Source organism: Meriones unguiculatus, chromosome 12, assembly GCF_030254825.1.
Source record: "Meriones unguiculatus strain TT.TT164.6M chromosome 12, Bangor_MerUng_6.1, whole genome shotgun sequence".
NCBI lineage: Eukaryota > Metazoa > Chordata > Mammalia > Rodentia > Muridae > Meriones > Meriones unguiculatus.
In genome coordinates, this window is record NC_083360.1 from 31,426,826 (window position 1) to 31,454,334 (window position 27,509).

The 27,509-nt window shown below is 44.0% G+C and overlaps 2 protein-coding genes across 23 annotated transcripts in view; one reads left to right on the top strand and one right to left on the bottom strand.

Annotated features, from left to right (window-relative positions):
• The window catches only part of Depdc5 (DEP domain containing 5, GATOR1 subcomplex subunit), a 120,853-nt gene extending 117,787 nt beyond the window's left edge, over nt 1-3,066 (bottom strand). For 13 of the 15 annotated variants that reach the window (XM_021651909.2, XM_021651888.2, XM_021651927.2 and 10 more), the window contains exons 1-2: nt 2,913-3,021; nt 2,051-2,167 (exon numbers count right to left, since the gene is read on the bottom strand). In XM_021651909.2, the coding sequence (XP_021507584.1) occupies nt 2,051-2,108 (58 nt within the window). In that variant the 5' untranslated portion in view covers nt 2,109-2,167; nt 2,913-3,021. Of the gene's footprint in view, nt 1-2,050; nt 2,168-2,825 lie in introns of all 15 variants that reach the window. The other 2 variants (XM_021651852.2, XM_060365515.1) reach the window with 2 other exon arrangements.
• Nucleotides 3,067-15,083: 12,017 nt separating this feature from the next.
• The window catches only part of Prr14l (proline rich 14 like), a 70,936-nt gene continuing 58,510 nt past the window's right edge, over nt 15,084-27,509 (top strand). For 2 of the 8 annotated variants that reach the window (XM_021651968.2, XM_060365521.1), the window contains exons 1-3: nt 15,085-15,285; nt 17,450-17,608; nt 25,632-26,190. In XM_021651968.2, the coding sequence (XP_021507643.1) occupies nt 25,717-26,190 (474 nt within the window). In that variant the 5' untranslated portion in view covers nt 15,085-15,285; nt 17,450-17,608; nt 25,632-25,716. The other 6 variants (XM_060365520.1, XM_021651977.2, XM_021651940.2 and 3 more) reach the window with 6 other exon arrangements.

Sequence of the window (27,509 nt, forward strand, 5' to 3'; positions counted from 1 at the left end):
TAATCTCAGTTTGGAATGTTCCACTGACAATTTTTGGTCCAATCTGTGTGAAGTCCCTGTGATGAATGTCCATTGTCTAAATTAAGCTGCCTGGGCACATTTTACTTGTTTCATTTCTTTTCACTTCTCTCCCTCTCTCCTTCTTTCTTTCTCTCTCTCTCTCTCTCTCTCTCGCTCTCTCTCTTATTTATTTTATCTTTGCTTGTTTAGTTGGTTGGTTTTTGGTTTTTTTAAGACAAGGGCAGCCAGGCAGCGGTGGTACACGCCTTTAACCCCAGTGCTTGGGAGGCAGAACATCACTGTGAGCCCGAGGCCAGCCTGATCAGCCGGGGCTGTTACACAGAGAAACTCTGTCTCAAAAAAACAAAAAACAAAAAACACAAAAATAAAGAAAGAAACAAATAAATAAAATAGATAGCAAAAGGGGGCAACCCAAGCTGTCCTTTGTAGACCAGGCTGGTTTTGAACTCTCAAGAGATCTGCCTGCCTGTTCTAGCCACACGCAAGGATTAAAGGTACATGCCAGCCTCACAGTCTGTATATTTGATAGGCACACTGGTTAGAATATATTCTCCTAGGTGTATCACCACGCTACATCTGACCTGCACACACAGGCCTACATACACTGTACTCTTATTTTTCCCTGTGCTGAAGGGACCTCTGTGTTTATTCATTAGCTATCTATGCTTCACAAATGTTTAGGCCAGTTTCATAAATAGTGGGTTGCAACCCCATACAGGATTTATATGACTAAATGTAAAGACTGTAATAGTTTGACAAAAAAAGGTTTCTAAACATACAAGTACCAAATTAATTCCAAATCAACACATAATGGATCCAAGGAGTTTCTGTCAGAGCCATCACTCAGCCTCACTGTCCAACTAGCCTAGTCTAATGGGCAAGCTCCAGATTCCACTGAGGAAATGTCTCAAAAATCAGGGTGAAGAAAAATAAACAAATGAATAAAAATTCATAAAAATTCTCTGTGAATTCAAGGCCAGACTAGTCTAGAAATCAAGTCCAGGCCAGCCAGGGCTGTTACACAAAGAAACCCAGTCCAAAAAACAAAAAATAAAACAAAACAAAAAAAAAACAAGGTGGCCAGGCATGATGGCATATACCTTTAATTCTAGCACTGAGCACTTAGTAGGAAAGATATTTCTGTAAGTTCAAGGCCAGCCTGGTCAGCATAGCAAATAGAAAAATATACAATGTGAGACCCTGTCAAAAACAAACAAACAAAAAAGGGAGGGAGAGAGAGAGGACCCACATAACACAGGTGTACACCTGTAAATAAATAAATATTAAATAAAATTTAAAGTGAAAAAGGACCTCATTGAGGGCTGAGGGTGTTGCTCCTAGGTAGAATGCTTGTTAGCAAGCACAAAGCATGGGTTCTTTATCCTGAACCACATAAAACCGGTGGGAGAACATGCCTGAAATCCCAGCACTTGGGTATGGAAGGAGGAAGGTCAGAAATTCAAGATCATCCTCCAGTATCTATTGCGTTCAAAGCCAGGATGGGCTATAGGGTTCTTGTCTCAAAAACAAAACAAAACCATCTCACTGTGTCAGTAATTCTGATTTTTGAAGTAAATAATATTAAAAAAAAAAAATAGGGAGGAGCAGCCCCTGGCAGAGAGCTTTTTCTAGTACATATGAGGCATTGAGTTAAATTCCTGGCACTGCATAGGAGGAAAACAAAACAAAAACAGAAGGGAAAATTAAGTCAGGTGTGGCAGAGCATTTCCAGATACACAAACAGGAGGATAATGGAATCTGGACCAGCTTGGGCTACACAGTGCATTCCAAATGAGCCAAGGTACATGGTAAGGCCTGGATTCAAAACCACAAACCAAGAAAACCTGAATGCGAATGCTTTTCAAAAAGATCTTGTGCTGTCATGTCCAAGCATTCCCCTGACTGCTGTTATTGCTTTAGTCATTTATCTATCTAGCCTCAAATGTAATATGGGTAATTTTTAAGGCATTGTGTTGGGCACATAACTTCAGCCCACTCACAGGATCCCCAAAGATCAATCAATACTGACCACTGCCCCCAAAGCCCTTCTTGTGGATGACAAGTTTGTAGACCTTTGTGGTTCTCATTTTGTCTTGTGGTTTCTTCAGCTGTTCCAATCTCGGAGTAGGAAAGTCATCTTGCCTTCCTGCCATCGAAACAGAAACAAAACAGGCAGAACGTCAGGCTTCTTAAAACTGCTCTTTAATTTTAGGCCTTGGAGGTACTGGTTGTTGTTCAGCTGAGAGCGTGCCAACCCTTGCATTGAATCACTCCTCCAGTTACCAAGAGAAAAACAAATGGAAGTGTGCTTTAGAGTAAAGGGAACCTGGGCTGGGATCTCGTCAATCCTCTGAAGAGATTTTCTCTCCCGCATACCTAAAAGGGAGGCTGGTGTCGAGAGGGGCACTAACCTTGTTTCTGCCTAAATCAATAACACCAAAATGGTACAAGGATATTACAAGAGGTTTGTCCATCACCTATGCCGAGAAACGTCAAAACACGGGACTCGACCAAGGTCACTCAAACTCTTAGGCACTCCCATGATTCACGTTCCACTAACACTGTCCCGGGGAAGAGAGACAGAGGAAGACTGGGGTCTCTCTGCCGAACAGAGCTCTGTGTGTCCCAACTCTCGGCGGACCGTCCTGCCTCCATTGCACCGCTGCGGTCGCAGAAGCTCCGTGAGAGCAAGACTAGTCCAAGGTCACACAGGAGGCTGGAGCAAGAGAAGGGCCTCGAACCTGCTTCAGAGCCCCCTCCATCAAGCCCCTCCAATCTCACCCAGAGGTGAGCGCTCCACTCACACTCCGTTCCAGAGGCCCTCCCAGCCTCCAGCCGGGACCGAGGCCAGATCCAGGCCAGCTATCCCGGACCTCCTCAGGATATCCCACCTGAGCCCCCACGGTTCGCGAAGCTTCCGCGGCAGAGCTCCGGGCGCCAGCCAGCGCCGCCGGGAAGCGCTCACCTGAGCCCGCGCCGCTCCGGAGGCTCCGCCCCGAATCCCCGCCCCTCGCCGTCCGCCGGCCTGGCCGCTCTAGCCCAGCCTCCGCCTCCTCTCGGTGGCTGCGCCACTTCCTCCTCCGGGGCTTCGGGTGGGGGCGTGGCGTCGAGTCTGACTGCGCGCCCAGAGTTCCGGGTGGCGTTTCCAGCTGCCCTGCTTCTGCGCTGTTTGCTTTGCAAAAGAAATTTGAAAATCGAGCCACGAGCCACGAGCCATTACGCCTTGTAATCTCAGCGCTCTGGGAGGCAGAGGCAATCGGATCTCTGTGAGTTCGAAGCCAGCCTGTTCTAAAATAGGAGTCTAAGACAGTCAAGGCTACAAAGAGACACCATGTCTCAAAAAAAATAAAACAATTAAAAAACAAAAAAAGAAAATGGAGCCACTGCCAGTCCCTTCGTTTCAGAGAATGATCTCATAAAAAGGGAAACGAGAGAGTCTACCAACATCTGGCTGAGCTTTTTTCTTGTGTTTGATGACGTTACTAACTCAACCTGGGTCCAAAGGGCTATTGAAAAGCACAAAAGTCCCTGGGAGAAGCTGCCTGTGGTGGCGCACCCTGGTAATCCAGGTACTGTAGAGACAGAAGACTGACAATTCAACTCCTGGAGTTCAAGGCCAACTTTGACCATGTAGCAAGAAAACGGGGTGTGTATAACTCACCAGAGAGTTACTAACCTATGGTAAACTGTAAAGTATTATTAGTAAACACAAGTTAATGCTATATACAAATGTGGCATTTACAGAGGTGCTTGGAGGGAGAGACCAACTTATATTTCCCATTACATAGTCTGTTGTCAAATTTAAGCCTAACGAAAGTAATTCAGAGCAAGTTTAAAGTAAACCCGAAGTTTGTTTAATATAAAATAATATCCAAAATACTGAATGCTTGAGTAAAATGGGTTAAATTTACAATAGGCTTGCATGGCAGAAGGCCCAATAGTTCCTTAGATGGGGCATAAATCATCCAACCAGGGTAAACTGCATGTTAGCCTCTTTACAGAATAAGGGTGCATAGCTGGGCACGGTGGCACATGCCTATAATTCCAGCACTCAGGGAGGCAGAGGCAGGTGAGTCTACAAAGCGAGTCCAGGACAGACAAGGCTACATAGAGAAACCCTGTCTCACAAAACAAAACAGACAAAAAGAATAAGGATGCATGAAGTGAAGACTTGCCACATGGCCTGACCCACTCCCACCATGTAGGCCAAAGCAAACAGACATCAAGCCCTCCTCATCTAAAGATGAATTGCTCCTCATGTCTCACATGACAGGGCGGATCCTCTTGCCCGGCCGAGAATCTTAAAAAGCTTTCACCCGCATCCTAAAATTCTCAAATGACAGAAGGGCAAATAGCAATTACACTGCCCTCCGTGTCCCCAGAACTGACATACGGGGATGCTGTGAACAGGAGAACCTGTGACTGGTATGAGACCTGCAGGCTACTTCAGTCGGCCATGCCCTCTACCCTGGCATCCTTCTTCCTACCAAAGGCTACATTCAGGGTCCACACCCTAGCCACCCATGCTCTCTCATTAAAAGAGGGTGCTAGATACTCTGTCATCAAACTCACAGCTTTGGAAAGTTACTCAGAATATCCAAGCCGTGTCTCTGACAGTTGGTTTTGTGTCTGTAGAGTGAGTGAGTGATTCTGTTAAGCGGTATCTCGGGTCTTCCGATTCTTCAGGAGGAGATGACTTAGATGAAGGATATTTTCTCCAACCTGGCCTCACCTGTGGTGCTTTGAGAAAATAATGTATTCTCTGGCCAGATAGAGAGGTCCAGTACAAGCACCCACACCTTGAAGCTTACAAGGAGTACACAGGCTTTGGCAATGATGCTTGTGGGTGTTTTCTAGTGATACGATCCAAAAGCCAAAAGCTAACTTAAATTTAGTTATCTCTCTTTACAAATTATGCCCCTAGCTGGGCATGGTAGCACATACCTGTAATCCCAGCACTCAGCGAGAGAGGCAGGCAGATCTCTGTGAGTTCAAGGGCAGCCTGGTCTACAAATCAAGTTTCAGGACAGCCAGGGCTACAGAAAAAACCCTGTCTTGAAAAATAAAAATAAAAATAAATATATATATATACCTCTAAAACAAATTATGTCTGTATACCAATAAATAAAATTATGTTAAGAAACATGCTTTCTGCTGCCAGTATGTGATGGATTACACAGCTGTCCATCAACAGAAAGAGCAAAAAGTTGGCTTCAGTTTATATATGTGAGTTATATATTACAAATTTGACATGACTGGTTGCTTTTGCCTTTCATCTGTTGGTTGAATCTATGGATTGAAGATGGTGTAGAAAATTTCAAAAGGTTCTGTTAGTAGGGTTAATTTTTTTTCATTATTATTTTTATTTTAAGCGTATGCATATTTTACCTACATGTATATCTGTGCATCATATGAGTGCTTGGTGCCTATGGAGGCCAGAAGAGGGAATCAGATTCCAAGTAGGGTTAATAAAAAAAAAAAAAATTTGTGACATTAATCATTTACTCTTGACATGGCAAGTTACTACTCCGGTGGTAATTTAGGGGTATTACAGAGTGTTCTGGAGAAGTACACACTGAAGAGGAAGCAAGCATAATTTGTGTGTGTGTGTGTGTGTGTGTGTGTGTGTGTGTGTGTGTGTGCTCGCACACTCGAGTGTGTTAGACAGGGCTTTTCTGTGTATGTAGCCTTGGCTGCCTCCCAAGTGCTGGGATTAAAGGCATTCGTCATTACTTCCAGGCTGGAGTATACTTTTTAGAATGGAAATTGAAAATCGTTTCTTTTTGAGGAAATAAACTGACTCTTTATGTAGCCTGACAATATAAGAATAACAAGTTAGCCAAGCATGGTGGTGCATGTGATCCCACTACTCAGGAAGGCAGAGGCAGGCAGATCTCTGTGAGTTTGAGGCCAGCCTGGTCTACAAAGCAAGTCTAGGATGGCCAAGGCTATGCAAAGAAACTCTGTCTAAAAAAGAAAAGAAAAAGAAGAAAAAAGTATAACAAATTAATGTTAACAAAATCTGTATAAAATATGTATTGTCATGTTTTTTGGGTTTATTTTATTGTCATGTTTTGACATACTAGATATGATCATTTAAGGTAATAGTCCCAATTACTAAAATTTTACCTTATACCTTATCAAATTGTTTCTAACCACAATTTTTGTTTTATTAAATAATAGCTGGCATGGTAAATATTTGAAAACCATATTAAACAGTTCATCAATGCTGCCCAGTGGTGGTGCATGCCCGTAATCCCAGCACTCAGGAGATAAATTCCAGGCCAACTCGGTCTATAGAGTGAGTTCCAGGACATCCAGGGCTACACAGAGAAACCCTGTTTCCAAAAACAAAAGCAACAACAGTAGAATTCATCATTTACTTTTTCTTCTGATTCACTCCTTAGATGCTGACTTTAACTGACTTCTTTTACAAAGCTTCCAGATGCTTATTCCTTTTGCAGGAGTATGATCTAAACAAACAGCTAATCCTGGTTACCTTATCCTTTTACAGAACTCTGGGTTCAGCCAGTTATACAGTTGTATTTAACCTTACGCTACATTGCATCGTGTTAATCCTGATGTAAAATCCTCCTCCACAACTTTGTTTCCTCTTTTTTCTTCTTCTCTCACATCCCGCAGAAGTTTTCCCTTCCTCCTCTCCTCCCCCCTCCCCTCCGCCTCACCTCTTGCACTCTTTCCCCTCATCCACTCCTCCACCACTTCCTTTCAGAAAAGGGCAGGTCTCCCAGGGATATCAACCACACGTGGCATATCAAGCTGTAAGAAGACTAGGGACATCCCTTCATATTAAGGCTGAATGAGCCAACCCAGAGGAAGGAAAGGGGTCCCCCAAACTGGCAAGAGTCAAAGACAGCCCTCATCCCGACTGTTAGGAGGCCCACAAAACCACCAAGCTACACAACCATAATATGCAGAGGAATGTCCCCCCCCAAAAAAAAATTGTACACTCATTACACTCAAAATTGTACTCGTTTGTTCTGGGACTTCACCAACTGTTAAGAGTTATCGTGGTCCATTGGATGAACCCTCTGTTGTGACCTGCTTCAATTCTGAAGCCCCTCTATTGAGACCTACTTTAGTTCTTAGCATAAAAGTGGCTCCTCTGTCAACATCTGCTGTGGCCTTTAGCATATCAGAAGTTTAGCCTGTCAGAAGCCATTTTACCTCCCAGTCCCCATCTGGATTAAGAGATAAAATTAAGTTCAAATTCCCAGGCTTTATGTGCCTGAGAACGGGATACAATTCAATACTTGCTGCTTAAAACAAAGCAATAGATGATAAATGCATGTTCTGCTTGAATTAAAGATAAATGTATGTTCTGTTAGAGTTAAGATCGCTATATCCTGCTATATTCCTTACTCCCAGAAAGCTGGAAAGCCTCCAAGGACTCTCCTACCCTAAATCCCAGCCAATCAGCTTAAAGTGCTTTGTCTAGCTACCTACATACAACACAATGCACTTGGAACAAAACCAGTTATGTTTAGCTAGTCAAAATGATGTAATGCTGCCTCCATCTTCCTATACTTGGTTACCTGGCTATGGTTTCTCGTATGAAACAAACAAACAAACAAAAAAAAAAAAAACACCCTGCCTTAGAAACAGATCGGCATCATTGTCTGGCTCCTGAGTCCAGATTATGGCCCTGACTGTTCAGTTTTTGTTCATCATTCAGTAAATGTCCATCAGGCTGAGTCTGGTGTCCAAGTGGTTAGTATACAACTATTTCTGAACCCTAACACCTCTTCTGTGGCAGCCTAGCTGCTGCTCTCCTCATCAGCCATATGTAAGCTCGGAGAACCTAACAAAAGACCAATGCCCCCAACTCCTAAAAGCCAGCCAAGTGGCCCCTGAAAGGGGACTAGTGGGCCATGAGCCATCTAACTCATCCCTCTTCTTGCCACTCTGGGCATTGTTGTTGTTTTTTTTTGGGGGGGGTCATAACTAAAACAGCTGGACAGAAGTCCTTCTAATCCAGCACTAGGGAGACAGAGACTGATAAGTTTAAGGCCAGCCTGGTCTACAGACCTACAGAACAAATTCCAGAACAGCCCAGGGCTACACAGAGAAACCCTGTCTTGAAAAGCAAGCAAGCAAAAAACAACAACAACAAAAGAAGTCTTCTTTGAATCAGTTTTCCTCTTGGTCTCACTAGCTCAGATCAGCTTAACATCCTTCAGGACCAGCTTGACTCTTTGGCTGTTGCAGTATTCCAAACTTTAAAAGGACTAAAACTGACTTCAGCTAAGGGTGGGATTTGAGCCCTCCTCCAAGAACAATGCTGCTTTCACACCAACAAATCTTACCTGGGTTAAAATGGAGCCTAAAGACACAGGCACCAGGCAAAACTTCCTTCTGATTCCCTCCCACTCTAGATCCTCTCCTTGATCTCGTCATTCCTCCTTATTATACTCAGTTACATATTACCCTGTATTTTGCATGTTTTACTTACTGAATTTCTACCCTATACCCAAGCAAAATGCTCCATGTAAACTCTCCCAATGGCTTTCGCCCTACATTTGTTTCTGATATAGCAGCAAAAAGACCTTTTAGATGTTATGGAGAAACTGACTGAGAGGGAACTTCGCTACTTCCATCCCACACCAAATACAATTCTTCACATTAGTGCTCCATATTCTCCTGTTCCCTGCCTTTGATGCTACGTGGCTCCCTGCTGCTTCTGCTGGTTCTTTTCGGTGCAGCAGTCCTGGCAATGGAGCAGTCACCGTTACCCTGAATCTACTTCATGCCCACTCAGTCTCACTGGCCCACTGCTCTATCTCTCCTGCCTTGGCTCCTCCCTTCTTTCTCAACCTTCGGGGAAATCTCTCAGTTTGACCCTGTAATCAAATCCACTGCTTACAGCCTTTTAACAATAATTTTTCAAAAGTCTCTTCAGGAATACAGGATGACAATCTCATGATCCATCACAGCTGATCAAGTTAAACTCTCCCCGTGCTAAGTGACCGGAGGAGCAGCCCCTTCTCAGAGAACCCGTAACTTCCAACTCTGACAAAGACCCTCCCTCTTCAGGAAACAGCTCCGCCTTTTTCGAGCTCCGAGAGTTTGAGTGATAGTTTCCCTCTGAAAGACTACACCTCCCAGCTTCCCTTGCGGCCAAGCAAGGGAATTAGAGAAGTTGGAGGCTATAGGAGGAACCATTTAATAGGAGTGGTGGTCATTTATGCCCCTCCAGAGGTCGCAGTCCTCTTCCTGCTGGGACAGTCTCTCATCCGCCCGCATAGCGTGGGAATGTGGCTCATCCATCCACGTGGCTGAGGTTGTGTCCCCCTCGCAGTGTGTCCACCAATAAACAAAGTCTTGCCGAAGGAATAGCTCCTTTGGAAGTGTCCAGTGTGCAGGACTCTACAAACCCCAAACCCTAAGGCTTCTATGATTCTTTGGTTGTTGTTGATAGTTCTGAGGATTGAATCCATAGGTTTAATGCACCGAACTGGGAACTGAAAACTAAATCAATGCATGCTATTCAAACTCTGCTCTACTACTGAAACAATCGCAGCTCTCCACCTTCCTCCAGTAATTACTGACCATTGTTATGGTTTTTATGCTGTTTTAAAGTTGGGAAGACAGTTAAGTGGGTAGCTGGAGAGCCTGACTTCCATCACAAGGGCCTATGAGATAGGATGCAATGGCACAGATCTGTAATCCCAGCCCTATTGCTAATTGCGAACCCTCCCAAAGCTTTAGCCTGTGCAGCAGAAACTAGAAGGAAGATCTTGCCTCAAAAGCAAAGTGGAAAGAATGAGTACCACTCTTAAAGAGAAAGTACCATGGGATATATGCCTGGTCATGTCCACACACCATGCACATACACCTAAATAAATAAATAGCTGCTGTGACTTTACAGACATCTTTCTATTGTTGTATCACTACTAGATCGTGGACCTAGGGTACTTCACCGGTGGACAATGAAAAGCTGAGGAAAAACTCAGAAGAAAGGGCAGATCCCAAGAACATCCAGGCCAGTCTAGTATGTTAAACCCAGGGCTAGCCCAAGCTCCTATTTATTGGGACAATCTTTGTCTTTAAGGAGAGTTATGTGAGCTATGATTCCACTCTGTAGCCAGACTGGCACTGAACTCAGGACAATCCTCCTGTCTCAGCCTCCCTCCAAGTTCTGGGATTGTGGGAATAAACGCCATGCCTGGTGCACTTGTGTCTTGCTTTCCCACATTATCACTTACTGCTAGAGTTAGGGACGGGACCTGGGGCCACATACCTACTGGGCAAGCTCTCTATCTCCATGCAACCTCAGCCCTCTCTCTGACCTGTGCCACTCCACCAGCCTCCTGCCTCATTCTGGTAAGCATTTTATGACTGGAACTTGTGTTTTAGGTCACAACACTGCCATGCATCTTCTCACCATGGTGAGCACTAAATGTAAATGGCATCTTTGCCTCCAGCTGATTACAGTAGCTTTTTTCGTTTTCCCCAGCTTTACCACAAGCTACAGGTTTTCAATGTTTTTCAGAAGATGTATAAATCTTTTGTCAGTTTTGTTTTTTAAAGCAAAAGCATTGTAAAACAGTAGAGGACTTGGGAGAGGGCCACTATGGGAGTAGGCCAAAAGTCATCCCATAGCATGATAAGCAAAGGTTCACATTACGTTGTATTCCTATAATCCCTGGAGAAGTTTAAGGCTAGTCTGAGGTACACAGGAAGAGACTGTAGAAAAGCAACAGAGCCAGGTAGTGGTGGCACACATCTTCAACCCCAGCCCTCCGGAGGTGGAGGTAGGCGGATCTCTGAGTTTGTGGCCAGCTTTGCCTGCAGAGCGAGTCTCAGGACAAAGAGAAACCCTGTTTGTCTTGAAAAACAAAAACAAGTTGATAGATTTAGAAAAAAAGATGTCTAGTCATGTCTGCATAGTGACTTTCAGGTCAGCTTGGGCTACACAAGGAGAACCCTATTACAGCATTCCCTATCCCCCAACTCCCAAGGGCAGAGAGAGAATAAAAACTGAGTAAGATGAATAATATTTTCATATGATTTAAGAAAGTGAATAAGCCCAAGCATAGTCACACACACACCTATTTTCCTACTATTCAAAAAAACTGAGGCAGGAAGATTAAGAGTTTGAGGCCAGCCTGGCCCACAATTCAAGTTTTAGACTTGCCTGAGCTAAAAAGTTATCTTAGGGCCAGCAGGAGCCTAATTTTCGGGATGGTAGATGAAGGGCACTTAGGAGACCTAATTGATGCAAACGCAAGAGGTTTATTCAAGCCATCACGCGATGTGGCTGCCCTCCAAACCAGAGAGGAACAGCATCCAGAGACAAAAGCCTGGGGTTTTCAAAGGAAAAAGCATGGGAAGGCTCAGGGGTTACAGTCTTGGCAATTCAGGATTGGATGAAATTGCTACAGAGTAGGTGACTCAGGTTCAGTCAGTCCTGCCCTGGACATGAGGAATGGGGCTGCGGGCCTTTGGTTAAAGGTCAGGGGCTATTCAGGAGAAGATTTGAGGCCATCTGGGCTGGTTGCTAGGCAATGTTATCTCTCAAGCACAGGTCTGGTCATTTTTCTTTACTGAGTGGAGGTCTTTGCTTGCTCACTTCCTCATCTCTGTCTATGCAGATGTCCAGAGTCAGGGGCGGTTACACTCCTCTGTCCTCTGGAAAAATACTGAGAGGCTTCAACCTGACACAGGCCTGAAACTCGAAAATATAGGTTATAAGGTAATTAAAAGAAATATAGGTTACAAAGTTAGTCTGATTCTTTCAGTAAGATTCTGTCTCTCAACATTTAAAAATAAAACTAACTGGGCTGGAGAGATGGCTCAGTGGTTAAGAGCACTGTCTGCTCTTCCTGAGGTTCTGAGTTCAATTCCCAGCAACCACATGTTGGTTCACAACCATCTATACTGGAATCTGATGCCCTCTTTCGACACGCAAGTGACCTACAGAGAGAGCACACATATATGTTAAATAAATAAATGAATCTATTAAAAAAAACTAAATAAGTAAACAATAATAGATCTGGGCATGGTGACACATGGCTCTAATGAGGGCTTGCTTACAGTTTCAGAGGGAGAGAATGGCAGGAGGCAGATGAGCAGGGCTAGAGAAGTAGCTGAGAGATCACGTCTGATCCACAGCCTGAGGGAATGAACCCAGTCAAGCCACAGCCATCACAGCCAGTCTCTGCTACAGGGTCTTTTCCTTTTTTGGTTTTGGTTTTTCGAGACAGGGTCTCTCTGTGTAGCCCTGGCTGTCCTGGAACTCACTCTATAGAGCAAGCTGACCTTGAACTCAGAAATCCACCTGTCTCTGTCTCTAGAGTGAAGGTGTGTGCCACTACCTCAGGCTGAGTCTTTTTCAAGACTGGACATAAAGAATAATTAATACTGAGATTTCATGATGAGAAAATATCACATTCAGAAATAGAGATAATGATGCTGGGCGGTGGTGGGGCATGCCTTTAATCCCAGCACTCCAAGCTCTCTCTGTGAGTTTGAGTCCAGCAGAGAAATCCTGTCTTCAAAAACTAAAAATTGAAACTGGATGAAAAAAAGAAACAAAAGAAAAGGACTACTCCTAGGTACGGGTGGAAGAGAAAGTTTATTAAAGATATGTGGGAGAGCATAGACAGAGTTAGATATATCTGGGAGAGTCCAGAGTGGACATGACCAGTCTGAGCTGGGCCCTGTGGGAAGAGGGGGAAGGGAAGAGAGAGAAGAGAGAGGGGAAAGAGGCTCAACAGCCAGGAGGCCAAAGGTAAAAAAGGGAAAAGGGGTGGGTGGCCAAAATGTCTGGATTATACATGAAAAAGCCTCTGGGGGAAGGGCCTGTGCTGGAGAAGTTTAGGTTAGTGGGTAGGCTATGCCAGCCATATTCTGTAACTGAGGGATTCTGGGAGAGCCTGCAGGCCAGGTCAGCTTTGATATGTTAAATAGGCACCTGAGCTATTGGTCCTGAATTTGAAATTTAACACAAACAGCCTGGCCTAATGGCCTTTAATCCCAGCAGAGGCAGGCAGACCTCTGTGGGTTTGAGGCCAACCTGGTCTACAAAGTGAGTCCAGGACAGCCAGGGCTCTATCAAACAGAGAAACCCTGTCTCAAAAAAAAAAAGAAAGAAAGAAAGAAAAGAAATTTAACACAAAAAACAAAAAAGAAATAAAAATAGGACTAACAGTGGGAATGATTATGCAAAACCATACTGGATCTTGAGACAAAGGAAAAAAAAAAAAGGCACTAATGTTTAGTTTTTCAAACTCCGTTGTAACATTGTACAATTGCCTGTACTTAATATGGATACCGTGAAGTTTAAAAAAATATATTTATTTTATTATTTTTATTTATACATATTGTTTATAGCTCTGTGTGCACATGAGGCAGTTGCCCACAGATTCTAGAAAGAGGGCATCAGAGCGTCTGCATCTGGAGTTATAAGTGGTTGTGAGCTGCTTCATCTGGTTTCTGTAAACCAAACTCTGTCCTCTGCAAGCGCGTGCTTAACTGCTGAGGCTTTTCTCCAGCCCCCCCCCCCCCCTTTTTAGATTTGCTTATTATGTATAGTATTCTGCCTGCATGTACACCTGCAGGCCAGAAGAGGGCGCCAGATCTCACTGTAGAGGGTCGTGAGCCACCATGTGGTAGCTAGGAATTGAACTCATCACGACCTCTGGGGGTCTGAGCCATCCCTCCAGCCTAGATCCAGCCCCTTAAAAATGTTTTGAAGTGAATTTTTAGTTAAGTGAACTTTACCTCAGTATAGAATAGAAAATCAGTGACTTACATATCAACTATACACATACATGAACTGCATATGATTTCATTCAACTTAAAGGCAGTAGGGTAGGCATAGAAATTGGTCCCAATTCTAACGCCGAGAAAAACCACGATCTAAGGCAAAACCACGATCACTGGATCATAGCTATCTTTAAAAAAAAAAAAAAATATTTCTTTTGGGCTGATGAGATGGCTTAGAGGTTAATAGTACTGGCTGTTCTTCCAGATGTCCTGAGTTCAGTTCTCAGCAACCACATGGTAGGCTCACAACCATCTATAAAGGGATCTGATGCCCTCTTCTGGCACTTAGGTGTACACGCAGACAGAGCATTCCTGCATTAAAAAAAAAATTATTATTATTATTTTAAATTATGTGTACGTGTATGGCATATTTGAGTGTGGGTCTGGAGGTGTGGAGCGGTGCTCCCTCTGGAGTTTCAGGCTGTTGTGAGCCTCCCATCAAGGCTGCACTAGGAGCACAGGAAGTGTCCTTAACACTGAGTTTTCTCTCTAGCCTCTCACAGATTCTTTTTTTTTTTTTTTTTTTTTAATGGGAGTCAGGGTCTCTCTTTGTAGCTCTGACTGTCCCGGAACTCACTGTGTAGACCAGGCTAGCCTCGAACTCATATTCCCCTGTCTCTGCCGGGGTTAAAGGAGTGCACAGGGATGCCTAGGTTCCCTCTGCAGATCCTAACAGAGAAAAAGTGATTATAAATTTCACCCAAAGCCTCCATCTCCTGCCAGGCTGATGAGCCTCAGGAAACCATAGGTGTCTATTTAAATCATGTCTGTGTGATTTAGGGCCAGTTGATTAAATTCTATAGACATACCTAATCCGCTCCCAACCCCTTTTTCCATTCTAATTTCTGCCAGACACTTCCTGAGGTGGTGTGAATAAAAAGCGATGAAATGACCTACTTTCAACGCTAAAGCGGCAACTACTTTCCTGCGGTGTCTTTTGGATTTCGTGGCCAGCGTGATTAAGAAGCCGCAGGAGAACGGTGCGAACCTGAACCTTTGATGGCAGTTATGCAAAGCTCACAAGGTCTGCCGGGAGAGAGGCAGACAGGCTCTTAGCATAGCAGCCATCCGCTTTGAGAGAAAGGGATCGGGTCACAGCGCTGGCCTAACAATTGGCTGCAGAAACTGGGCCAAAGGGTGCGTTTCCCTTTAAGAGCCGAGGCGCGGGGGGCGGGACTGAGTGTGGCAGGAGCCAGCAGAGGGTGGAGGTACCGGCTGGGAAGAGCCGCCCTCCGGATTGCGCGCGCGCGGTGCGTGGGCGGGATCAGGACCCGTCCGCATGGCTGGCTTTGGCCCCGGATGAGGAAGTGCGGTGGGGAGGGGGGGTTGACTGTAGAAGTGGTGGAGGCCGGAGCGCCGTCGGGCCTCGGCCGCAGAAGATCTGGTAGAGTTGGCGGCGGCGGGGACAGCGGGGACTGAGGCAGCCGAGGCCAAGGTGGCGGGATGAGCACGGGCCGCGGAACAGGCCTTAGGGTAAGAGGCCCTGGCGGCCGCACGACGCCCTGGTGGTCCTCCGCCGGACGGTGCTGACTAAAGGGGGTCCGGGCCCCCAGCCTTTCGGGGCACTGAAGGGCACCGACGCAGCGTTGATAGTGACAGAAACACCCACAGACATCCAGGAGATTAGGCCCCGCGTCGCTGGTAGAAAACAGCTTCTCAAAGTCCTGGCTCCAGGGGAAAGACGCTCCCTTTCAACTTCCATCTGCAGGGGACCCCCAACTTCTCTCCTTGGAGAGGACGACGCCCCTGGTCGGCATATGCCTTTCCTTGGCGCTGGTCCATTTGTCAGCGAAGGGAGACCCGTTTATTGTGCCAAACGGAATTCTTTCTCCTAAGGAGGATTTAAGGGGTAACCCCCAAACGACCCCCGCTTTGGTCAGCGTATTCTAAGTGAAGAAGATTCTCAACTTCCCTAAAAGTGACAGAGGTATCTTTCTTTTCTGCAAGAAACAGATTTGTCTTTCCTTCTTCATTTGAAATTTCAACCCAAGATAGAGGAAGGCCCTGAGTTTATGGTATTGCAAGGCAGCCTTTCTCCCCTTCCCCCGAGCATGTCCACCAAGGGAGCTTTAATTTTTGTGTTTTTATTAGGTCTATTAGTGTTGATTGAGCTTCTCTTCCTCTTTTGGAGTGTGATATTTGCAAGTTTGTATCTCTCACTTAACGTTTTTGTGACCTTGATTTATCCCCTGTCAGTTGCAGCCCATCTGTAACCTGGGTACTTTTTCCCCTCAGAAATTGTCATGAGGACTAAAGGGAAGTTTTGTGAAGGTGCTTACTGTACAGTGAACTTTTGGTCAGTTGTTACTATTGATTCGTTAAGAAAGAAAAGTCATGTTCTCAAAGAAGCAGGTGTTTGCATGAATGTATCCTCCATCACAAATATTCTACCCATTCTTTCCTACAGAAAGGCTATCCCTCACTCCTAAAATAAAGGGCACTTCCTCTCCTCTTTTAGCCTACTGTACTCCTCAAGTTAACAAAGAGAGCCTTAGTGAAAATCAGGAAAAAAAATTAATTTTGGGAAACAGGTTGGCACTTTATTTATTTACTTATTTTTGAGACAAGGTCACTATATATCCTAGGCTTTCTTCAAACCCAGTATGTAGCCCAAGCTAGTCCCCAGCCCCTGACCCCTGATAATCCTCTGGTCACACCTTACAGAACACTGCTGTTTCTGGCATGCACCACCATGTGCAGATTTTTGTTTTGTTTGGAGACAAACTCTCATGTAGCCCAGGCTGGCCTCAAATTTACTATATAGCCAAACCTTTGATCCTTTTGCTTCCCCATTAAGATTCTTAATGAGGGAGGGGAAACTTGAGACCAGAAGCCAGACTTCCTTTGCCCACCAAATCTGTCTAGATCTCCTCTCCCTTCACTTGCTTTTATGACAACAACAACAAAAAAGCTTCCTTTTATCTACACACCTTCTACAGCCTCCAGCTCTCCTAAGAAAAATAAGACTAGCCTTGCTCAGCATGTGTAGTGGCGCATGGTGCAGATGGCTGCTTTCCCCCTTTCCTTTTGATAAATGCATGAAAAATCTTTCATTCATGGTGAATATCTATCAAGAGCATTTTTAGTTTCACCTGTTGAAAGATGCCTCTTTTTCCCGCATGTTAATAAAAAGAGAAAGGAAACAATGCTTGATGTCTTAGAGATTTCCTGCACAGTTCATGTTTAAGAACTGAGTCCTGCTGGGCATGGTCGTGCTTGCCTGTAATCCCAGCAGAGGTAGGTTCAGATCTCTGTGAGTTCAAGGCCAGCCTGGTCTACAAATCAAGTCTAGGACAGCCAGAGCTCTGTTACACAGAGAAACTCTGTCTTGAAAACCAAAAAGAAAACAAAACAAAACAAAACAAAAAACCCCAAAACCTTGGGTCCTGTGTAGTGTATGCTCTTGTTGGTCATGCTTTCAGTTTGTGTTGAGATCTTCCTTGGTGGTTGCTGTTTTTCTTTTGAGACAGTCTTGCTCTGTAGTCCTAGCTGGCCTGATACTTGCTGTGTATCCCACTCTGTCCTCAGCAGTCTTCCTGCCTCAGTCTCTTCCTGAGTGTTGGGATCACAGGTGTGAGCCACCACATCTGGTTTAGACAGATCTCATTAAAAGATTCTTCTTTTTCTGTCCCTCAAGAAGAGGCCTCTTCTTCAAATTCCCTCATGGAAGAATTGGCTACAGTGTCTGAATGTCCCTTGTGGAGGGATTGGCTGCAGAATCTGAATCTTTGGAAAAACAAGCCCTTTTCTCAAGGTGAAAGGAGTGCTGTGAACGTCTCAGGGCCTGATCATTCTTGTGAGTATTGTTCCTTGACACAAGCATGGCAGTGCCCAATGTTGTTAACAGCTTCTTACGCTCAAGTTAAAGAGAAGGGATTATTGGGCATGTGGTTTTCTTTTCTGCTTTCTTTTTTTTTTTTGTTTGTTTGATTTGTTTGCTTTGTTTTTGCTTTATTGCTCTAAGGTTTTACTTCCAGAACTATTGTTTTGGGGGAAAGCTGAATGATTAGAAATGTTGCCACTGTAGGATTTTTGGCATGGTAAAATACATTTTAATGACATAGAGAGTTGTGATGTTAATTAATCCTTTACTGGTTTTGCCATGTGTCTAATTTTTGGTAGGGTAGGAGTTCATATATATCATATATATATATATATATTTTTTTTTTTTTAGTTTTTCAAGACAGGGTTTCTCGGTGTATTCCTGGCTGTCCTGGACTTGCTTTGTAGATCAGGCAGACAGACATCCACCTGCCTCTGTCTTCCCAAGTCCAGTGCTGGGATTACAGGCATGGATTGCTGCATCTGGCTTGGAGTTCACACTTTCAAATTAAATGAAGCACACCAAATAAAAGCTTTCCGTCTTTTTTGTATGCAAAGTGTTCTTAAATTGCCTTAACTGCCCATGAGTATCTACTGAAGGCATTAGTTTGAGCCTCATACCCCTGTTGATACCTGTCTGTAGTGTGTGCTGAAACAAAAAGGAAAAGAGAGATATTATCCTTTTCATTGTGGGGTGATTATTTTAACTTGGTCATTTTGCATCCAGGACAGCTCATTTCAACCGAAGACATTCCAGGCTGTGCACTAGTGAGTGGAGTCAGAATAGGGAGGGATACTGGCTTTCCCCTGGACATCTGAGAGATTGCTTTTACTCCCTGTAGAGTTTTGCATTTGACACAGAGAGGTCAACTGTTGGCGTCAGCTCAAAAATCTCTCTTCTCCCTTCTTCCCAGCCCCCTTTTCTTTAATTTGAGACAAGGCCTCCCTGTATAGCCTGTTATTCCACTGTGTAGCCCCAGATGACCTGGAACTTTGTGATTCCCTGGTATTGGGATGGGTAGGCTTGTTATAAACTTCATCTTTTATTAGAATAATATTACTTCATACTTTGTATAAACATTTAATTAAGTCTGAAATAAATGTATTCCCTAAACAATATAATACTTATTTATACAGATGGCAAGAGTCATTTTTTAAAATATTTATTAAAATTTTTTTTTAGTCAGCTGGAGAGATGGTTCAGTGTTTTAGAGCACCACTTTCTCTTCCAGAGGTCCTGAGTTCAACCTCTAGCAACCATATGGTGGCTCACAACCATCTATAGTGAGATCTGGCACCCTCTTCTGGCATGCAGGTGCACATGCAGGCAGAACACTGTATACATAATTAATAAATCTTTAACATTTTTATTTTTTTGGCTTTTCAGAACAGGGTTTCTCAGTGTAGCCTTGGCTGTCCTGGAACTCCTTGATACAGAGATCATCATCTGTTCTGTCTCCTGAGTGCTAGAATTAAAGGCATTCATAACCTCGACTGGCTTTAGATTTTATTTTATATATATATATGAGTGTTTGCTTGCATATGTGTCTGTGTACTCTGTGTCTGCCTGGTACCTGCAGAGGCCACAAAAGGGTATCACAGTCCCTGGAACTGAGTCATAGACAGTTGGGAGCCACTGTATGGATGCTGGGCATCAAACCCAGGTCCTCTGGAAGAGCTGCAAGTGCTCTTAACCACTGAGCCATCTCTCCAGCCTGGTAAGAGTCATTCTTAAGTCAATGGGTTAATTTTTGTTTAAATCTTAAACTAGATAATGACCTGGTATCCTTCCCCAGTAGCTTCCTTATAGACGTCATTGAGGATTCAGTTGTAAATAAGTCCCTGTCCGTAGTTTATAAACATGTTACTTGTTCTTTCTTTTTACTACAAATTTATTTAAGAATTTAATCTAAAAATTTTGATAGTTAAGACAGAGGGCTGAAAATGAGAAAGATTGGTAAAATAAAAGACTTTAATTCTTGCTGGGTTTTTTATTTGTTTGTTTGCTAGTTATTTATTCATTGGCCCTTTTATTTTTTTCTCAAGACAGGGTTTTCTCTGTGTAACAGTAGCCTTGGCTGTCCTGGACTTGATTTGTAGACCAGGCTGTCCTTGAACTTAAAGAGATCTACCTACCTCTGCCTTTGCCTCCTAGTGTTGGGATTAAAGCAGCCTTTTATATTTAGATATTGGAGACTAGTGGAAAGTCATGTAATGTAAGTTGGTTTGTTTGCTTGTTTCTTGTGTTGCTTGTGCTCAAACCCAGAGTCTTACATCTTCTAACCATGTGCTTTCTGCTGAAACACAGCTGAGACCTGTAATCACTAAAGTACAGCATACAAGTGAGCTATTGTTGAGCTTTTCACCCAGACAGTTCTGTTAATACATGGTTGGTTAGGGGGAATTTAAGGCAGGCTCTCATGTAACCCAGGCTGGCCTGGAACTCTCTGTATAAAGGAGTGTTGTCTTAAACACATCAGACTTCGTGTACTTTTCTTGTATTTTTGAGACAAGGTTTCTCTGTGTAGCCCTGGCTGGCCTTGAACTCACAGAGATCTGCTTGGCTCTGCCTCTGCCTCCGCCTCCTGAGTGTTGGGATTAAAGATGTGCACTACTGTGCCTGGCCTTCATGATACACATACATTACATGCAGCCAAAATACTCATACGCGCAAAGTAAAGATAAAGTATGCAGAACAATTGAGCTATTAAAGATTCCATCTCAAATATCAGCCTTGTTAAGGTGCAGGTCATATGGACTGGACGTGGTGCCCAGTGGCAGAGCAACCTAGCCTCGCATTTCTGAAGCCCTGAGCTTAATCTTGAGCACTACAGAAACAAAAAGCAGGCAAGCCAACAAGCAAACAAACAAAAAAAAACATGTAAGCACACATAGAAAAGTCACATAACTTACCTGTTTAAACTCTTAAGTCTGACCAGCCATTACTGTAATCAATTTTAGAATTTAATTTTTGCTAGGTTTTGTTTTGTTTTGAGACAGGGTCTTCTACATAGCATTGGCTGTACTAGTATTCACTATGTAGACCAGACTGTCCTGAAACTCAAGGAGATCCTCTTTACCTCCTGAGTGTTGGTATATGTTACCACACCTGATTCAGAGCTCCTTAAAAAAAGATTTTTTGTGCTTGAGTGTTTTTTTCTGCAGGTGCCCACAGGCATCAGAAGAGAACATTAGATCCCCTGGAATTAGAATTAACAGAAGTCAGCTGATAGGTAGCTGCTGAGAACCAAACCTGGGTCCTTTGCAAGAACATCCATTGCCCTAAACCACTGAGCTGTCTCTCAAGCCCCAGTTTTAGACTTTTTTCTTTTATATATATTTTTTATCTGCTTGTTTATTTTTATTTATAATGGAGGCCAAGTTTCACTGTGTATCCCTGGGTAGCTTGGAACTCTCTATGTAGACTACACTGGCCTGGAGCTCATCCATTTGCCTGTCTCTTTGTATGTGTGCTAGTTCCCTTTCAAGGTTATTGAGTCCTCTGGAGCTCAAGGTAGAGGTGGTTGTGATCTGCCATATGGGTGCTAGGAATTGAACTCAGATCCTTGGTAAGAATAGCAAGTGCTCTTACCACTGAACCATTTCTCCAACCCCAAAACAGTTCCAGAAAGGAACTCTGCATTCTCTGTCACTTTGTGGTGGCAAAACTCTTATCTCTACTTTATCTTTATAGATTTGTCTGTGCTTGACAAGGAATAGTTTGTTAGAGTATTTTTTTTTTCCCTCCTGAAACAGGATTTCTTTGTGTAGCCTTTGCTGTTCTGGACTTGCTTTGTAGACCAGGCTGGCCTTGAACTCAGAGATCTGCCTGCCTCTGCCAGGATTACAGGTTTACAGCACTGTGGCTAGCTTTTTTTGTTTTTTTTGTTTGTTTTCCTGTTGTTGTTGTTACGTTTTTTCCTCAGTGCTGGGGATTGGCCCCTCCCCAATTTTGAAAAATTATTTATTTGTATGTATGTGTGTGTCTGTGCCATGCACATGCTCCCCTCAGAGGCCAGAAGAGGAATTGGATCCCCTAGCACAGGCTGTAGGAGGTTATGTGCTCAGTGTGGTTGCTGGGCACCTAAGTCTGATCCTGTGAAGAGCAGCACATACTCTTCACCGAGGGGCCATGCTCTCATCCTTTGACCAGGCTCTTCCATGTTAGGCGAGCACTTTCACTGAGCCCCAGCCCCAGCTCTCCTCAGCAGAGAGGCTTCAGGGAAAGGTGAAGTCATAGAAGATTTGAAACTTAGAAGAGAGTTATGGATTAGCTTTTAAGAACACCTATGCCCCGCTGGTGGGCAGGACATAAAGGGGACTCGAGGATTGAAGGAGTCTGTGTGCATCCATAAACCTGGTTTTCCTCTGAGTTCCTTTGTAGCTTAGGTTGGCGATGAACTCAGTCCTGCTTCTCCAGTGCTTCGGTGACACAGGTGTGCTCCTTTCCATGGGGGATAAACTTGTTTTTTGCATCATCTTCTATTGTGTGTGTGTGAGAGAGAGGAGAGAGGTGAATATGAGCGTGTGTAGAGGTGAGAGGACAGTTTTGGGGTTGGTCCTCTCCTTCACCTTGTGAGTCTCAGGGATTGAGTTGAGGTCAGCAGTCTAACTGGTGAGCCACCTCTGTGACCCATCACTACAGTATCTTTTCCTGCACTTACTTCAATTTGTGTGCATTGTGATAACTAGGAAAATGACTTTTAGCCAAGTTAAAATTGACTATTTCCTACCTTTTTTTTTTGTTTTTGGCATCAAATAGAAATTCCAATTATTTTCTGTTAACTTCTACATATATAGACAAGTGGCCTAAAATCTGAAGTGCCTTCAGAAATAACCTGTAGCTAGAGGAGAAGGGAAGATTGAACTCTAAAAAGAATAAATTAGTGTCCACGCTTTTATTTAAAGATATTTATTTTTAGTTTCTGTGGTTTCTGTGTCTGTGTGCTGAGTGTGTGTATATGTGCCATCTGTGTGCTGGAACCTGACCAGGTTCTCCTGCAAGAGCACCAAGTGCCCCTGACTGCTGAGCCATGGCTCTAGCCCTCAGCACTGTTTCTAAATGGACAGTCTCTGGTTTTTGATTTTGCCATGTTTCTTCTGTGGATCTCTCTTGAGGGCTTCTTTCTTTCTTTCTTTCTTTCTTTCTTTCTTTCTTTCTTTCTTTCTTCTCTCTCTTTCTTTTTTATTTCTCTTTTTCTTGTTTTCTTTCATGTTTTTTGAAACCAGATCTCCCTAAGTTGCCCAGGCTGGTCTTGCTTGGATCCTAGATTCTCCTAGCTTCAGCTTTTTAAGTGCTAGAATTACTAACTGTGAGCCTAATGATTTAGGCAGTTCTTACTCATTTTTTTTAAAAAACTGTGTTTGTGTGTGCCTGCGTGAGTGTATGTGCACCACAAGCGTGCTGGTAACCTCAGAGGCCAGAGGGTGTGGAGCCTCTGGAGCTGGATTGCAGGTGGTTGTGAGTCACCTGATGTGGGTGCTGTAATCTAGGTCCTCTGCAAGAGCAGCAAGTACTTATAAACACAGCCGTCTCTCCAGCCCTCAGTTTAGGCACTTTTTGATTGTTTGTTTCCTTTTTCCCCCCCCCATTTTTTGAGACAGGGTTTCTCTGTGTAGCCTTACACAGATGTGTAAGATGGATGTGGTAGTGCATGCCTTTAATCTCAGCATTTGGGAGGCAGAGGCAGGTGGATCTCTGTGTTCAAGGCCAGCCTGGTCTACAGAGTCAGTTTCAGGACAGCCAAAGCTACACAGAGAAAGCCTGTCTTAAAAACAAAACAAGCAAAAATATTCTCTTGTCTTGTTTAGGGTAGGAAAAGTATGGAGAATCAGCATGTGCAGTGTGTGCACTCTCCCCCCGCCCCCGCAGTGAACCTAAGGTCATCAAGCTTGCTAGGCAAGCACAACCACTGAGCTTTATCTTCATCCCTCTAGTACTGTGAAGTACTTCCATGAAATAGCCTGCTGCAAATAGCCTGTTTCTAGCATTCAGTACAGTTTAACTTCCAGCACAGTGACGTCCTCTGGAGAGCCCTCCTCAGGTGTTGTTACGATCTGTAATGAGGAGATGATAGTGGCTCTGCTTAGCTCACAGGGCTGTTCTGTGAATTGAACATGTGTTGCCTAAAAAAATTCTTGGAGAATCTAAAGCAGCTGAAAGAAAGTCGGTAATGATTTTGCTAAAGGAGTTGGGTTAGTTAGGAACTTGTGTTTGTCTGGGTAGATAGGCCTCAGACATGTAAAGGAATGGACTTTCATTTTCCAGTATCCTCCTTCAAAGAAGAAAGTAAATGTCTTAAATATTTATACTGCAGGGTGGTGGTTGCATGTGCTTTTAGTCCCAGCGCTTGGGAAACAGAGTCAGGCGGATCTCTGAGTTCAAGGCCAGCCTGATGTACATAGTGAGTTCCAGGATAGCCAGGGCTTACACACAGAAACCCTGCCTTGAAAAAAGTAAAAATAAATAATTAAACAAAATAAAATCAATATCCTTCAGCATATAGCCATTCACCAGAAGTGTTCCCCTGGCAGTGGTGGGCCACACCTGTAATCCCAGCATTCAGGTGACAGGCAGCTAGATCTCTGTGATTTCGAATGCAGCTTGGTCTGTAGAGTGAGTTCCAAGACATCCAGGGCTACACAGAGAAACCCTTTCTCGAAAGCCAGATGTCATCCCTGCAGGATCCTTGGGGCTCCCTGGCCATCCAGTCTAGGCTAATTGGTGAGCTCTAGATGAGAGAGCCAGTCTCAAAAGCGGTTGAAAGTGTTTCAGAGAACGACACTGAAGATTGTTCTGTGGCCTCCCTGTGCACCTGTGCACACACAAGCATACACATAAATTAAAAAAAACAAAACAAAACAAAACACTGAGTGATTACTACATGTTAGGTACCTACTCTGGGAATGTATCAATGAACAAGGTGTTTAAGGTTCATGTCTTGAAACCAGGTAGAGAAGCACCTTTATTTTCTAGTTGATGTCAGGTTTGTTTTTGACATGCATGGTCATGTCTTTGTTTGTTTGAGAGGGTTTCTCTGTATATAACCTTTGCTGTCCTAGACTCATTTTGTAGACCAGGCTGGCTTTGAACCCACAGTGATCTGCCTGCCTCTGCCTCCCAGAGTGCTGGGATCACAGGTGTGCACCACCGTGCCCGGCTTACATGGTCATGTCTTATTTTCACCTGTGTTTGCTCAAAAAAAAAAAAAAAAAATTTTTTTTTTCCTGAATTAAAAACAATTAAAAAAAGATAGGTTCTGTCTACAGAACCCTGTCTGGGCTAGAACTCATTATATTACCAGTCTTGTCTCAAACTCAAGAGATCTGCCTGCCTCTGCCTCCTAAGTAGTTGGATTAAGGATATGCACTATGAGGCCTGGCAGTTAAATACTGTATGTATTTATGTGTAGGTGAACGTAGCTTCCTAAAGATGTTGGAGGCAGAAGATCCTGCTGGAGCTTGAGGTACAGGCAGTTTTGAACTGTTCAGCTTGGGTGCAGACTTACCTGGGAACTAAATTCATGTCACCTGCAAGAACAGCGTATACACTTAGCCGTCTTGCCAGCCCCTTTTTCCATATTCTTGAGATAGGAGCTCAATCTTAGCCGAGAATAGCCTTGAACTCACTATGTAGTTGAAGCAGTTCTTGAACTGTGTCAATCCTTCTGCCTCAGCCTCTGAATAATGGGTAAGTATGAGCCACAATACCCAGTGGTTATTAGTTGTAGTGGTGTTGGGGCTTGAGCTAGGTTTTATATACCCTGAGAAAAAGCTCTATCAGTAAGCTACATTCCCTGCTTAACATTTAAACTGAGAATATTCACAAGGCAGCATTTGAATTTAGATCAAGACATGCCTATTGAAGATTAAGATATATAGTGTTCTACCAAAGCAGTAGACATTTTGGCGTCTGTTAATGTTGGCATTTGAAATTGGATCTGTTTTCCATATTTTAACTCGTGTGTACTGAAGCCATTTTCTTTTACCCTGTCAAGGTTTTAGACTTATACCGTTCCTTTGATCTGTGTTGGTAAACCACTGATGTAAAAGACACTCGTCTCCACAATCTCATTGGCCCTCATGCTGTCATCTGGAGTAGACACTCAGCCAGTTCCGCTCGAGTCCTCTATGCCTGCTGTGGTACAGGAATTATACTCTGAACTCTCAGGAAGTGTCTCCAAAGAGCTTCATGCTGAGCAAGAGCCAAGTATGATTCCAGATGTAAAACCCGGAGCCTCAAGCTCTCATGTGGGTCTTGGTAGGGCCTTACCCCTGAAGCCGCAGAGCACTCATGCAGAAGGTTGCTGTGAAGAAACCTCTGAGACCCTGGATTGTGGGGGCAAGACTGGGTGGTGCAGACTAGTGGACCCTGCAGCAAAAGGTCCTATGGCTTTTGAGATCTTGGATAGGGAAGAGAGACCCAAGAGCATGGAACCAAAGGTCTTCAGAGATCAAGGAGACCAGGCGGCAATTTTCAGAGACTGCTGTGAGGGAGCAAAGGAAGATCCACGCCAGCATTCCACAGCTGCTAAAGAAAGGAACTGCCCCGGTCAGGTAAGGAGTGAGATCTTGGTTCAGATCAGTTGGCTGTGAGTGATGGTGCTGCAGAGTGACGCCTCATGGTAATTACAGATGTTGTAGACAGAAGCTAACTATTAACTTTTCAGGCCAAGAAACTCCCCCCACCCCCCCATGCAGTGGTGGGTAACAGAGCCAAGCCTTGCATATGCTGGGCAGGCAGTCTACCACTAAGCTGTATTGCCAGCCAAGTTTTATTTTTTAGGACATCAGAGGTGAGCTTCATGATAGACTGAAGTGTGAATCAGAAAACCAGTTCTTTTTTAGTTTTACTTTGTTTGGTTTTGTTTTTGAGACAAGGTCTCTTCTGTAGCTCAGACTGGCCTTTAATATAAGATAATCCTCCTGCCTCAGTTTCCTGAGTATTGGGACTACCGTGCTTGGCTTTGTAATCACATGGAGACTTGTACAACCTTATGTAATTCTAATTCTAGGGCCTTCTGTGCTGTTTCCTGGCCTGCTTGAGTACCATGCATGCATGTGATGTGTGAGTTTACACTTACACTACACTTAAGGTTTGTTTGGTTTGGTTTTTGTGGGGTTTTTGTTGTTGTTTGTTTTTTTTTTTTTTTGAGACAGGGTTTCTCTCTGTAGTCTTCATTGTCCTGGACTTGGTTGAAGACCAGGCTGGCCTTGAACTCACAGAGATCCACCTGCCTCTGCCTCCCTGAGCCCCCGAGTGCTGGGATTACAGGCATGAGTCACCATACCTGGCTCCTTCCCTTCATATAGTTGTTTATCAACTTCTATACTATTTTATCATTTTCTTCTCTATCTCCCAGCTTCTTGTTTGTCTGTTTGTTTGTTGAGACAAGTTCTTTCTTATATTATAACCTAGTCCTTTAATGCCTCATGTAGCCAAGATTGTACTTCATTCCAAAAGAAGTACTTGGAGAAAACAGACTTAGATTTAGCTTAGTGGCTGAGCACTTGCCTGGCTAACACGCAGGAGGATCAGTTGCAGCCCCTAGTTGTGCAAAAACAAGCAAAACAAGAAACACCTGCAGTTTTAGCCGGTCAGTTAGTCCTGACTTAATGGACTCAGTGGTAGAACATGTAGCCCTCCCGCCTGTGATTCTCAGCACCACGGTGAACAAAACAGAATTGGATAGAATTGGATCTATAGAATTGATGTAAAGACAGGCCATTCTTCATCTGAGTAACAGAACTGCCTTCTCTGGATCAAGAAGAGCATACGTACTTCTTTTCCCCAGAATCTCTCTTCTCAGGAGATTTAAGAAGAGCCTTCCAGCACTTAGGTGGCTGTCCAACAGAAGTGATCCTACTGGGCACAG